Raw genomic sequence first — 12,308 nt, 5'->3', positions numbered from 1 at the left:
TGGTCGTGGTGTCATTGATTTGTATACCTGTCCCTCTGGAAGTGTATTGTGGTCGTGGTGTCATTGATTTGTATACCTGTCCCTCTGGAAGTGTATTGTGGTCGTGGTGTCATTGATTTGTATACCTGTCCCGCTGGAAGTGTATTGTGGTTTATGATTTTATGTAGCATACACCTAATGCTAGAAAATGAGTTATCCACATTTGCTGAAATGTTGCCTTATTTTGTAGTGATTGGAGACTGAGAACATTTGGAGGAGTTGGCCTCTGGGAATAAAAGTCCTCACTCTTGATTTTGTTAATTAAAAAATCAAATACATGTTAAATATGGGAAGGTGTGAGACCTGCAAAGCAATGGTGAAATGTTCCAGTAGATTCCATTTGTTCTTTCTATACAGCTATTTTATCTACTTTGGCCCTATGTTTCTCTGTGACTCACAGGTATGGAAATACTGTAAAATGCCTATTGCATAGCGGTTCACCCACTCCAGGTTTTACTAGGAGCTTGATTTAGCCACAGTGTATAGGATATATACAAATGACAGAGGGTGGTGAGGGTATGCAATGGGCTACCTAGTCATGTTGTTGAGGCAGAATCACTGTGATCCTTTAATACCAAACCTGACAAGGTTTTGAGATCAATCAGCTACTAGGAACTGGACGAGCACTGATTGGCTGAATGGTCTCCTCTCATTCGTGAATTTTCTTTAGTTTTTATGGTCCCATGTAACAAGCTCAGGTGTGTCTTATTAGCATAACCAGGAATGGATCAAACTGCTATGCAACGGTCTTATTTCCATTCCTGAGCCACAATGCATGAATATTTCAAAGCACTAAAAATATGTTTCAATATTTCAACATATGCTTCAACATTTTTTTGTACTGTTAAAATTATTATATTAATTTTTGAAAACTTGCTTTTTCCATTTCCAAACACCCAAAGAGTTTAAATAATTGCTCAATGAACAGTAATAAGAAACATATTCTGAGGGATTGTGGGTGAAATTACAGGAACTTTTGTCAAGTTGACTCATTAAACAAAATTCTCCCAACTTCTGTTTGTTTGTTTTTCGTGGAAGAAATGAGATACGAATGTACTGTACATAGACGCATCCCAAAGCTATCAGACAAACATCATTAAAGATATAGTTCTTTAATAAAAACAATGCTTTAATTGGCCTGAACCTCAGTATTCTTCAAGGTGCTTATTACTGAATGGTTCTCCTGAGATCATGTTGATACTGTATTCACTGCAGAGCTAATTATTGTTGCTCTCCTAGGGGCCGATGCTGTCAGACCCATTCTGCAGACCCACAACAAAGGAAGTGCCCAGAGAGACGCACACACCAGACGAGACTGGATACTGGCGTGAGGGTGTTGCCACTAACCCCCTCACAGAAAAGCATTTTCTACCATGTCATCGCAGTGCAGGCTCTGTACAATACTGTAATCCTGTCTGAAAGGGTTCAATCGATCCACATGTCATTCACCTTGTTATTCAAAGCATTTTCTACCATGTCATCGCAGTGCAGGCTCTGTACAATACTGCAATCCTGTCTAAAAGGGTTCAGTCGATCCTCATGTTATTCACCTCCTCTATGTGCTGTGGGATACCCTGTAGTGTTTACAAGAAGTGTGTTACTTCACCTCTGCTGTGCCCTGCGTTGTCCATATCACATTCACATATTGCTCAACATAATCCTGATCATTTTGCTATTTTTATTCACACATCTTGTGCAGTAAGTAATATGCGTCATGATATTTAATAGTAGAACCCAGATTCATAGCATGAAAGTAAAAATGTGATAACTTGTGCCCCTATCATACATGCTGTCTATCATTCTCTACTGCTGTTCCTGTGTATATCAATATCCTAGCATGCATGTTCTCTATCATTCTCTACTGCTGTTCCTGTGTATATCAATATCCTAGCATGCATGTTCTCTATCATTCTCTACTGCTGTTCCTGTGTATATCAATATCCTAGCATGCATGTTCTCTATCATTCTCTACTGCTGTTCCTGTGTAGATCAATATCCTAGCATGCATGTTCTCTATCATTCTCTACTGCTGTTCCTGTATAGATCATAATTACCAGGCTTACTAACTATTCCTGCCGCTTCTAAAAGCTGAATTCCTGGAGTGAGGTGACCATGACGGGCTGCAGCTGTAATTACTGTCCCCTCACAAATTGAGGTTTTCCATTTACTAGCTCACAGATGCCACTGGGACATGGATTCACTGTACATGGGTTCCAGAATAATGTATGTAAGTTATATAAACTACACTGAAATAAAGTTTTAGAATTGGGATGCGTATTATTGAGCTGAAATATTATAAATGTTTTTAACACTTCATGTTATCCCATTATTAAACATGATGCAAGTAATGATTTTATTTCTGTGATAAAGATCGGGTCTAAATAATGAGGTGCAACACTTTGCCTTAACTCAAATCCTAGCAGGTTAACAAGCCAGCTCCCGGTGCATGAATGCAGGCAGGGTCATTAGAATGAGAGGAGCCTAATGAGAGATAGAGCTGGAATTGTAGCCTTTCAATGTTCAGCATTTCTAATGAGCGCTAGGGGCTGCCTGTATTCTCCTTGGTGGTAATTATTGAGGCTGTGATTCTGCTCTGATACTGCAGTGCGTCATGACGACTGGCCTTCTAAACTTAAGCACAGTCTTAGGAACAACATTGTCCTCAAGTGTATGGTAATGACAATGTCTGCAGCTTTTTTTATTGATCTTGCTACAAATAAAAGTGCTGAAATTACTCAAATAGTCCCTAAAAAGTATGAGATTGTTGACATCATGTTTATAAAGTATGAGATTGTTGACATCATGTTTATAAAGTATAAGATTGTTGACATCATGTTTATAAACACAGGTACTACTGTAAAATGACCAGTCACTACTGTAGGTACTATTGTAAAATGACCAGTCACTACTGTAGGTACTATTGTAAAATGACCAGTCACTACTGTAGGTACTATTGTAAAATGACCAGTCACTACTGTAGGTACTATTGTAAAATGACCAGTCACTACTGTAGGTACTATTGTAAAATGACGTGGCCATGCATAGAAAATACGTAGCTCATTTATATTGATTGAGAACACGTAATAGTTTATATAGTCTGATTGGTGCAAATCAATACGTGTACTAAATATTTAAAACGCCTACTAAATAAAACGTTTTTGACTTGCTTAAGGTCACACAGTGAATCATTGACTGACCCGATTTGAACTGAGGCTCCTGGTTACAAACCCTTTTCTTTAACCACCAGACCACACAGCCTCCTCCTATGATGTCGCTGTAGTCTACAATGTGACAGTAAAAGATTTTGACAGCACAGAGGCTAATTATTACATATCTTTGATATGAAACGTCAATGGAGGATGCTTCTAGAAGTACATGACATCCCTCACTGCCCATCCAGCCCGTCGATTCTGTTGTGGTTCTGTAAAGGTGCATCACGGTGTCCTGCCTGAGGCTCCGGCAGGTCGGCGCTCAAATCCTCGCCTTCAATGGCTGCTACATTGCGATTGATGGCGATATTGTGCAAAACAATGCAGGCTAGAATTATGTTGCATGTTGTAGCGGTTCCACAATGCTGTAACTTCCTGTATTTTAGGGGATTGTGAAGTGCCTTAAACTACCCTACTTTAATAAACCCGGACCCAGATCTTTATTTTAAATGAACAGCAATAAAGAATAAAGTGCAATAGATTTATAAATAACATTTTAAACAAGACTTTAATGCTGACCTTAAATTATGGGTGCGATCTGAGCTGATACAGAAGCTGTATGAATAGACAATAGGGACCCGCTTTGCAATACATTGTAGCGATCTCGGTTAACGCAGGCAGGCGCATCACACAGGGCGAGGCAATCCACACACAGGCGGAGGACGGAGGGCGAACCCGGGACCTCTCGCACTAAAGCAGGGGATCTCAAACTTTTTTTAACCCGAGGCCCACCTGTTCAGCTGCATTAAGCACTGCGGCCCACTATTATCACTCCTTGGAAAAATGTCAAATTAAAAACATTTTATATGTTTAAACCTGTAACATTATAAATAAAACTAATCTAAACGGCCCTTTATTAATTTTAATAAATATTGTGAAAGACGGAAATAACATAGAATATGCATTTTTTTAAACACTTTAATTTTAGTAAATAAAATAAATTGCAAAAACTAAACAGATGGTTTTTTTAATGAAACCTTTAAATTAGGTACCTTCGTATAATTGAAAATGTTAGCAATTCAGTTATCTTTCTTTGTCATCAAACACGAAAGAAGTGCATGTCTCTTATTATTCTCATTCATAAATACCTTAAAAGCAATCACTTTTGAATAAAACCTGTACAACGTGCACAAAAACATAACGCTTGAATCCTAATTTCTAAACACTGTGTAGCTAAAACGTCCAACCGTTACCTCTCACGCTAAACTGTCATGCACAAAGAAACGAGCGCCTTGCAGTGGTTACTTTTTTTCCCCCACTACTCAGTACAACCAAATACAACTTGCAAAATCACATTCAGTTGGCTTGCAACATCCCCCCCCCCCCCCCCCCCCCGCGCCACTTAACCAAAAGAAAACTTATGAAAATGAATCCATCTACAGCGCAATTTGAATTAGTGAAAAAAAAAACCCGTTTTTTATTATTATTTTCCAACGAAACATATTCTAGCGTTATTTTAAGACGACTGTGAACGAGCCAGTAATCAGTAAAATATGCAAACATTTTAATAAATCAATTACCGGTATACGATTTATGAGTTTGATTAATACCTTGATTTAGTTAATATTGAAACATACATCACAGTACTCAATATTTTAAATGCTAATACTGCAGCTAATTAGTAAAAAAAACCCAAAAAAAACGTATTGATCACAGGCATCAATTGAATTTTTAAATGAATGTTATCAAGTACAGCTGCTCTTTTGTGCTTTATACTTTGCAAAACGTATTCTTTGGTAGCGGATTCGACACATTGTAAGTTTATTAATACTGAACACGCTGTTCGCATCTGAGCGATCACATGACCTTAACACTGCCCTATTGTCAGAGCTCTCGCTCTACGTCCCGCCTACAGGAAGTCAATCTGTGAGCTCTGATCTGTGCATTTCTGCTTTGATTGACAGAGTGCCAATACTGCCTTGCTACACTTCATTTTTCTACAGTTTCAGCTGCCGCCGGCGCTGCTTTTAGCTATTAATAAAAACAAATACAAAGAATGTCATTAGTCCCGCGGCCCACCCGGGAATGTGTGGCGGCCCAACTTTGGACCACGGACCACAGTTTGGGAACCCCTGCTCTAAAGCATAGCCCCGACACCGCTGTAAGAGCGAGCCGTCTCCTTTGCTAGGAGCGTATATGGGGCTCATGTCTTCATGTGTCATTACATCACCTACCAGCCCTGCTGCTGCCTTCCCCCGCTACAATATGAATTATGAGAATACAGTGTTATAACACTGGCTCACAGGAGCTGTATGAATACAAAGGGGACCTGCTTTACAATATATGAATTATGAGAATACAGTGTTATAACACTGGCTCACAGGAGCTGTATGAATACAAAGGGGACCTGCTTTACAATATATGAATTATGAGAATACAGTGTTATAACACTGGCTCACAGGAGCTGTATGAATACAAAGGGGACCTGCTTTACAATATATGAATTATGAGAATACAGTGTTATAACACTGGCTCACAGGAGCTGTATGAATACAAAGGGGACCTGCTTTACAATATATGAATTATGAGAATACAGTGTTATGAAACTGTCTCACAGGAGCTGTATGAATACAAAGGGGACCTGCTTTACAATATATGAATTATGAGAATACAGTGTTATAACACTGGCTCACAGGAGCTGTATGAATACAAAGGGGACCTGCTTTGCAATATATGAATTATGAGAATACAGTGTTATATGCACGTTTTGTCTTTCTTTCTTTCTTTTTATTTTTTTGATTGATTGGACCATGCATATAAAAAAATATTTAAAACCGCCAACATCTGCAGAAGCATGCAAAGCAGCCAAAAAACAGAAACCCGCGGCTGGCTTTTCAAAGTAGCCCAATTCCGCGGGAAAACAGCGGGCATGGCAAACCTGATCCTGATGATTGTAATTTGACTCTCCCTGCGTTTTCTAATGGTTGGTGGTATTGGTCAGTCACAACTTTGCATGAAAGGTTACTCAATGTTTTTGACGAGTTGCAATTGGTTAGTGAACACGTCCATCTCTATCCTTCTGTCTCATAGGGTTAGCGAGTTTCTAGAACGTTCCAAATTGAACTCAAGCACTGAGTGGTTAACCCGCGTTGTCACTCAATTAGCTGAGCGGTAACCCAGTATGTGTATTGGTTGACTGGAACGCCAGTAGGAAGTCCCGCCTTCAAACAAAAAAAAAGTGTAGGTCATAGCTGCTGCGTTAGCTCGAGATTGGAGGTACGTCACACGTAAAAGGAAGATGCATGAATTTAATTGGAGGGTAAGGCGGAAAAATCTGTTTATTGTTGAGATTTAAATCGAGCATGTTGAAATCTGTGATTGAACGTGTGTGTGTGTGTGTGTGTTTTAGCCATTGTTTCAGGTACTGTGTTTCTGTTATAGATTTGCTGGAGGTACACGCGCTATGTACTGTGCACTGTAATCTATTAAAACCCATCTACTCAGTTGCTACAAACAAACAGCACGAGCTGTGAGTACATTGTGTCCTCACGTTCTGTAAGTAAATCCTGACAGGCACCCACAGCAGGGTTCCCCTCAGCTGCTCCAGCCCTGCCTAGGCAGCTGTTCCGGCTCGGCAGCTGGGCTTCAACTTCGGGGACTCGAAGGGGTTCAAATGAGCGCAGTGGAGCGCTTGCAGGCTAAATGCATTCAGTATGTTTAAAAATGCACTGTATGTAACAGTAATATACCGGATTGTGCCGAGTCAGCGCCCGTGTGCACGATCTATTCTAGCGTTTTTCACCTATAAATGTGGTTTTGCACTGCACACTGTAGCTTTTAAATTTAATGTTTAAGTGCATATTTGCAATGACAAAACAGTAGACATGTAGCATCAATGAATTGTATTTCAGCAATCAGTAAATATGTTAAGTGCACGTCTTGATTCTTTAGCATGACTGTGTGCTGTGCGCTACCTTTGCATTTTAAACACGCCTAATCGTAAATGTAATTGATCCAGCTAATGTTAATAATGCCTGTAATTTCACCCCCAACCCCAATTTTTGCCTTAACGACAACTTTACGCCCCCCCTCCCCCCCCCTAGTCGTCGACTCGGCAGAATCTGCTAGATTAAGACCACTTCACTACCATACTTCGCATAAAATATTTTATAAACAAAGTTGAGGCAGGAGAATGTGCTTTATTTTTGCCTTTCTCTCCACTGCGCTTTTACATTCTCTCCAGTCCGTTTTTTCATTTTTTTTCTGAATAATACACACCAATGCTGTTTCTATTTGGGCATCTCTATATTCTTTAAGTGAGGGATATATAAATGTGGATGTTTACGAACTTCACGTGTTAAAAGTTCCTCAGTCTTGCTCCATGGTTACCAGCGTACGACCGTGCAGCAGATGCTGACGTTTTTCAACATTATCCAACCCTACGTGATTTCAGGTAGTAGACACATGTGAAAAGGCTGTATGACTTTACAAAAAAGACACACGTCGCAAGAGTGTGGGTGACGTAATTCTGACCTGTCACCTGGTCAGATGAGGCACAACCATAAACCTGTTTCATCAATCTGCCATGCAAAACAAGAGGCTTCATTAATTTCTTTCTTGATCTCTTCTAGCACAGTAAAGGACATGGATGAAATCCAGTCGTTCTGCCTGGGTTTTCATCTTGGTAAACACGGTTGCTTGCTCAATGTGAGCAGCAAGTAATTTGTCCTAGTAAGGAATTATTTCTGGAAGTTATCTGCAGTTTCCTGTTAAGCGAATCAGTAAAGCCATACTTTGTCCATGTGAGCGAACTACCAGTTACTGAAAAGTAAATGGTGCCAGCAGTGTGGAGTAGTGGTTAAGGCTCTGGACTTTCGACCGGAGGGTCGTGGGTTCAATCCCCAGTGGGGGACACTGCTGTTGTACCCTTGAGCAAGGTACTTTACCTAGATTGCTCCAGTAAAAACCCAACTGTATAAATGGGTAATTGTATGTAAAAATAATGTAACAATTGTAAGTCTCCCTGGATAAGGGCGTCTGCTAAGAAATTAATAATAATAATAATAATAATAATAATAATAATAATAATAATAAATGGTTATTAGAGGAACCCTGGTCTGCCAATCCACTCTCTTATACCAACCGCTCTGAAATGACCTCCTGTTAAAATCTTCCGTTTTTGGTAGTGGCCTCCCCTTCAGAGTTTATGCAAAGTTTTTCCGTGTCATCTAGCATGGCAAATAGTCTTCATCAGCTGGTCAGAAATGTTATTCTCCATCCTACCTTTAAAAATGCTGCACAATACAAGACCCCAGGGGTAATTAGACAATACAACAGCTGTGTTTTAAATATAAAAAACTGCATGTGAAACCAAATGATGCAATCTCCATTATTCAACACAACATTATTCACCAGTGGTAATCGTGCATACTTGGTACAGCAGTGCTTCAGCAGGAGGGAGGGGAGTATGAGTGCTCCTGCAGCTAAAACCAGGGATTAGACTGCGTCACCTGCCATTGCTAGTACTGTGGTTAATTGCAGATGGGCGTTTATAATGGAGGCTTGCCTCCTGAAGGGGAAACAAACCCTCTCTGGGCTCCTCTCAGCAGCCAAAGTCGCTGTTAAATATCAGGGCAGACTAGGGTTCAGAGTCAAATGTCATTTTTTTCTTTAAATTTTAGACTAAATTAATTTTGTTTTATTGAACATTTTTGTATTATAATGCTACACAACTAACTAATATATACAGTTGACTCCACTTATTTGCATATTGGATAATTGCATAAATTGCATCGCATGCACCTGGTCATGGTTTTTTAGTGCTTCATTTTCTATGATTGTGTGATATGGTTAAATACATATTGGCTAAATGTGTAATTTGCTTAAATGCATGAAGCTGCACTGTATTTCTTTGCTACGTTATCAATTTGTCATCACCAGATCTACAGTAAGGTACTGAACACACCTGTAACTTATGTTGTATTTTACTGTTCATGTTGTGCTCTGCCCGAGAATAGTGTTTACATTGAGTGCATGACACATTTCAAGATGGTTTATTTTTCTCAACTTGTTCTGTATTTATAATAAAATATAAGTGAGAAAGTTATGAATCTGATCAAAACGAGTCCTACACATACATATGGACCTACTGTCATTGTGTTCCCTCACTCCTGTTGTGTGTGACCTCACACCAGTCCTGAGCTCATTCAAGTATGCAGAGTTTGTGTGTGTGTGTGTGTGTGTTTATATAAAAATTTCCCGCAATTTGAGCATTGCCTCCTTTTAAGTAGCCTCTACTGGGGTTGTATGTGCAGCAAAGCGAGAGACCCCTTTGCTGAAGCTATGATGATGGGTTTAGTGAGTGTAAAGAGTTCAGTGTTCACTGTTAACATGAGGAAATGGACAGCTGAAATCTTGCCAAATCCACAGTGTCGGCACTAGAGGGTGCTGTTTCAAACAAAGTATTGCTCAAGTGAAGGGTTGCATTGCTAATGTTTAATTTCTTCTTCTCCCAGGCTTTAGACAACTTCCCTGTACTGCTGTATATTCTAGCAGCCAAGACGCTGCTCCTCTGCTTGGGCTTCGCAGCTACAAAGATGTATCAGAGCAGGAAAGCAGAGGCGGCTTTGAAGAAGCAACAGGAGCAGAAGAGACTGGCTGCAGCAGCAACAGCAGAGCACGAAGAGAAGGCAGACACTGACAAGAAAGAGGATTGAGCCCCTGCTGAGGTGGGAGTGCCTTGTGTTGCTGTCGCACTAGAGAGCTCCTCTGCAAGGAAGGGAAGAAGATTGTGAGCCCTGCAGACTGGCTCTGGCATTTAAACTGCTCATCAAGATGCTGATGGTTTCTCAAAGTGTTTTTAACCCAACTTCAAGTGCTGGCATTTTAATAAATGTGTGTTGAATTGTACATTTCCTTCAAAGGGTTTTATTATTTAGCATGCAGAGGGGAAACCTGTTGTCACAATTTACTATGTACAAGGCTGGGGTCATTTACAGCTCTGTGTGTGTGACCCAGTGAGACAGTGTTGCCACAGATTGAAAAATGTACTTTCTCAAATGCTTTGTAGACTGCTCTGCAGTACCTTTTGAATGGCGTGGACACTTGTGTTCTTTATTGGGGCTGCAGAGCTGAAATGAGTGGAGGCCTTTCAGATGTCTGTGTTGTGTTGTGGGCAGCTTGAAAGAAGACCCTGCGGTTCAGACAGGATTCTTCCATCACTGATGCGAAAGCACAGTCAGCCTGATCATCTTAAAGAGAGGCACTTTGACACAAACACTTCATTTGGTTTAATAGCTTGTTAACCACAGCTAGAGATGCTTCAGTGTTTATGATGAGAAAGTAGCACATTCTGTGCCTAATCCTGACCACCCCTGCTGGCCCAATTGAAAAAAAATAATAAAATTAAAATAATTAAGTGACACTTAAAAGTGTACAAGAGGTAAACACCCAATGATACAAGCTGGATTGCATTTCCCTGCAGATGCAATATCCCTGCGCCTTTTGCACACTTTCTAAATATTTCATATAGCTTTTGTATTTTAGCTAGTTTTTCTTGTTTGGTATATTAATGTTGGAGGGTAGAGAATATTACCTGCTGGTACTGCTGACAATCCAAGCAAGGCCTCTGGACTGTGAGAGGTCTGGTACAGTTTTAGCCTTATTGGGAAGTGTAATGCAGTGTTTTCTGCACAGCCCTCTAACTGTACTGTACCTGCTGGATACCATGCTTTGTTTTCTTTTGATCCTGCAGTACACTGAGCTGTCTGTGTTTCCATCACAATTGTGCAGACATACAGGTTACTGTTCTATCAGTTTTATGCCAGGAATGACCTAATGACTTCCTGACCCAGTAAACTGGGGACATCGATTTGCTACTGTAGTTTGATTGTGATAAGTCTCAATCTGTTTTATCTAGTGTGGAAGAGTGAAATCACAGAGAAAGCTCACAGCACAGAAGCAATGAGTGCATTGAACTAAAATGACGAGAAACACCCTCTTTGATCTGGCAAATGAAAACAACACCATTTTATTTTTTCTTTATTTTTTTGTGCGCTAAAAAGATGTGTGACTGGAAACCAAGCTGAAGTCTTTTCAGAACAGTGATGGGATCCATTCCCTTTATTGGTCTTTCCTGTTTCTGGCTGTGGAGTCCTCAGCAATGCTCTGCTGGTATCACACGTGGTGGTTGAAACAGGAGTGCTCATGCAGGGAGCTTCTCACTTCACTGAACAGCATCTATATTAAATGTGATGTGGGGTGTGGCTAGGAGAGAAGGTGGACAGCAGCCCTGCTTCCATTCAGTTATGCAGACTGAGGGACCAGGAGGTCACAGTGATGCAGTGGCAGAGCTGCGCTTTCTCTAACCCCTGAGAAAAACGCAGATGACTCGGCTTCAGTATAACCTTGTATAACTGCACTTCAGGTTTTCATTAAAGGCTGCAATGCATTCGTGGGCACCCTGTTGCTTTACAAATATAGACCACTAAAACTGTCCAGGTGTTTTAGAAAGCACACCGTGGGAGCCCATGTTTAGTCCAGGTGCAGCACATTCAGGTGTGGGGTAAGTTACTCTGAACACACTGTACCGGGAGCACTGGAACATCTTGTTGATTTTATAGCCAGTGAACCGCAACAGTAAAGTCTGCAGGTGGAAAAGACAGGCTTGCTGTTTCTAGTTGAGCAGTTTTCAGTAAAACGTCTGAAGAGATTGTCTTCATTGAGGAGGGGCCGACTGTCTGCAGCCCAGTACGGAAACGCATTTTCTTTTTGGGTCGGTGCTAAAAGGACAGATTTCTCCGGGCTGAGGCCGCTGTCAAGTACTGTGTAAGGCACAGGCTCCAAACGTACAGTTCTGTTTGTTTGGTAAATGTTGACGGGATTGAACAGTCTCCTGGTTAAGTGTAATATTGAATGAGTTTGGTGGTGGTGGTGGTGGTGGGGGGGGAAACGCTACTGGATACACACTGTGTGTGATGACCTGCGAGGAGCAGGAAGGACGATACCCTGACAAACACAGAGATTAGGTATTGTATGTTTTTACAGCAGCATCATGACTACACGCTCCCTCTGAAAGTACAGCATACTTCCCACCAGGGTTAACGCTTTGTAATCGATCCC

The 12,308-nt window shown here is 40.7% G+C and overlaps 1 protein-coding gene across 1 annotated transcript; it reads left to right on the top strand.

The window, feature by feature from the left end:
* Positions 1 to 6,379: 6,379 nt before the first annotated feature.
* LOC117405107 (small integral membrane protein 11-like) lies at positions 6,380 to 10,097 on the top strand. The gene is made up of 2 exons (XM_059030343.1): positions 6,380 to 6,507; positions 9,704 to 10,097. The coding sequence occupies exons 1-2, from the start codon at positions 6,487 to 6,489 to the stop codon at positions 9,902 to 9,904; spliced, it is 222 nt and encodes a 73-aa protein (XP_058886326.1). The 5' UTR covers positions 6,380 to 6,486; the 3' UTR covers positions 9,905 to 10,097.
* The last annotated feature ends 2,211 nt before the right edge of the window (positions 10,098 to 12,308 follow it).

The sequence above is a fragment of the Acipenser ruthenus genome, chromosome 9 (assembly GCF_902713425.1).
Source record: "Acipenser ruthenus chromosome 9, fAciRut3.2 maternal haplotype, whole genome shotgun sequence".
NCBI lineage: Eukaryota > Metazoa > Chordata > Actinopteri > Acipenseriformes > Acipenseridae > Acipenser > Acipenser ruthenus.
The sequence above is the reverse complement of the archived record's forward strand: the minus strand, read 5'-3'. Positions and strand labels throughout refer to the sequence as shown.

Excerpts from the sequence above, each read along its gene's own strand:
- LOC117405107 (XM_059030343.1), top strand. The coding sequence starts at position 6,487 with ATGCATGAATTTAATTGGAGG. Across the intron at positions 6,508-9,703 it reads TGCATGAATTTAATTGGAGG|GCTTTAGACAACTTCCCTGT; the intron begins GTAAGGCGGAAA and ends TTCTTCTCCCAG.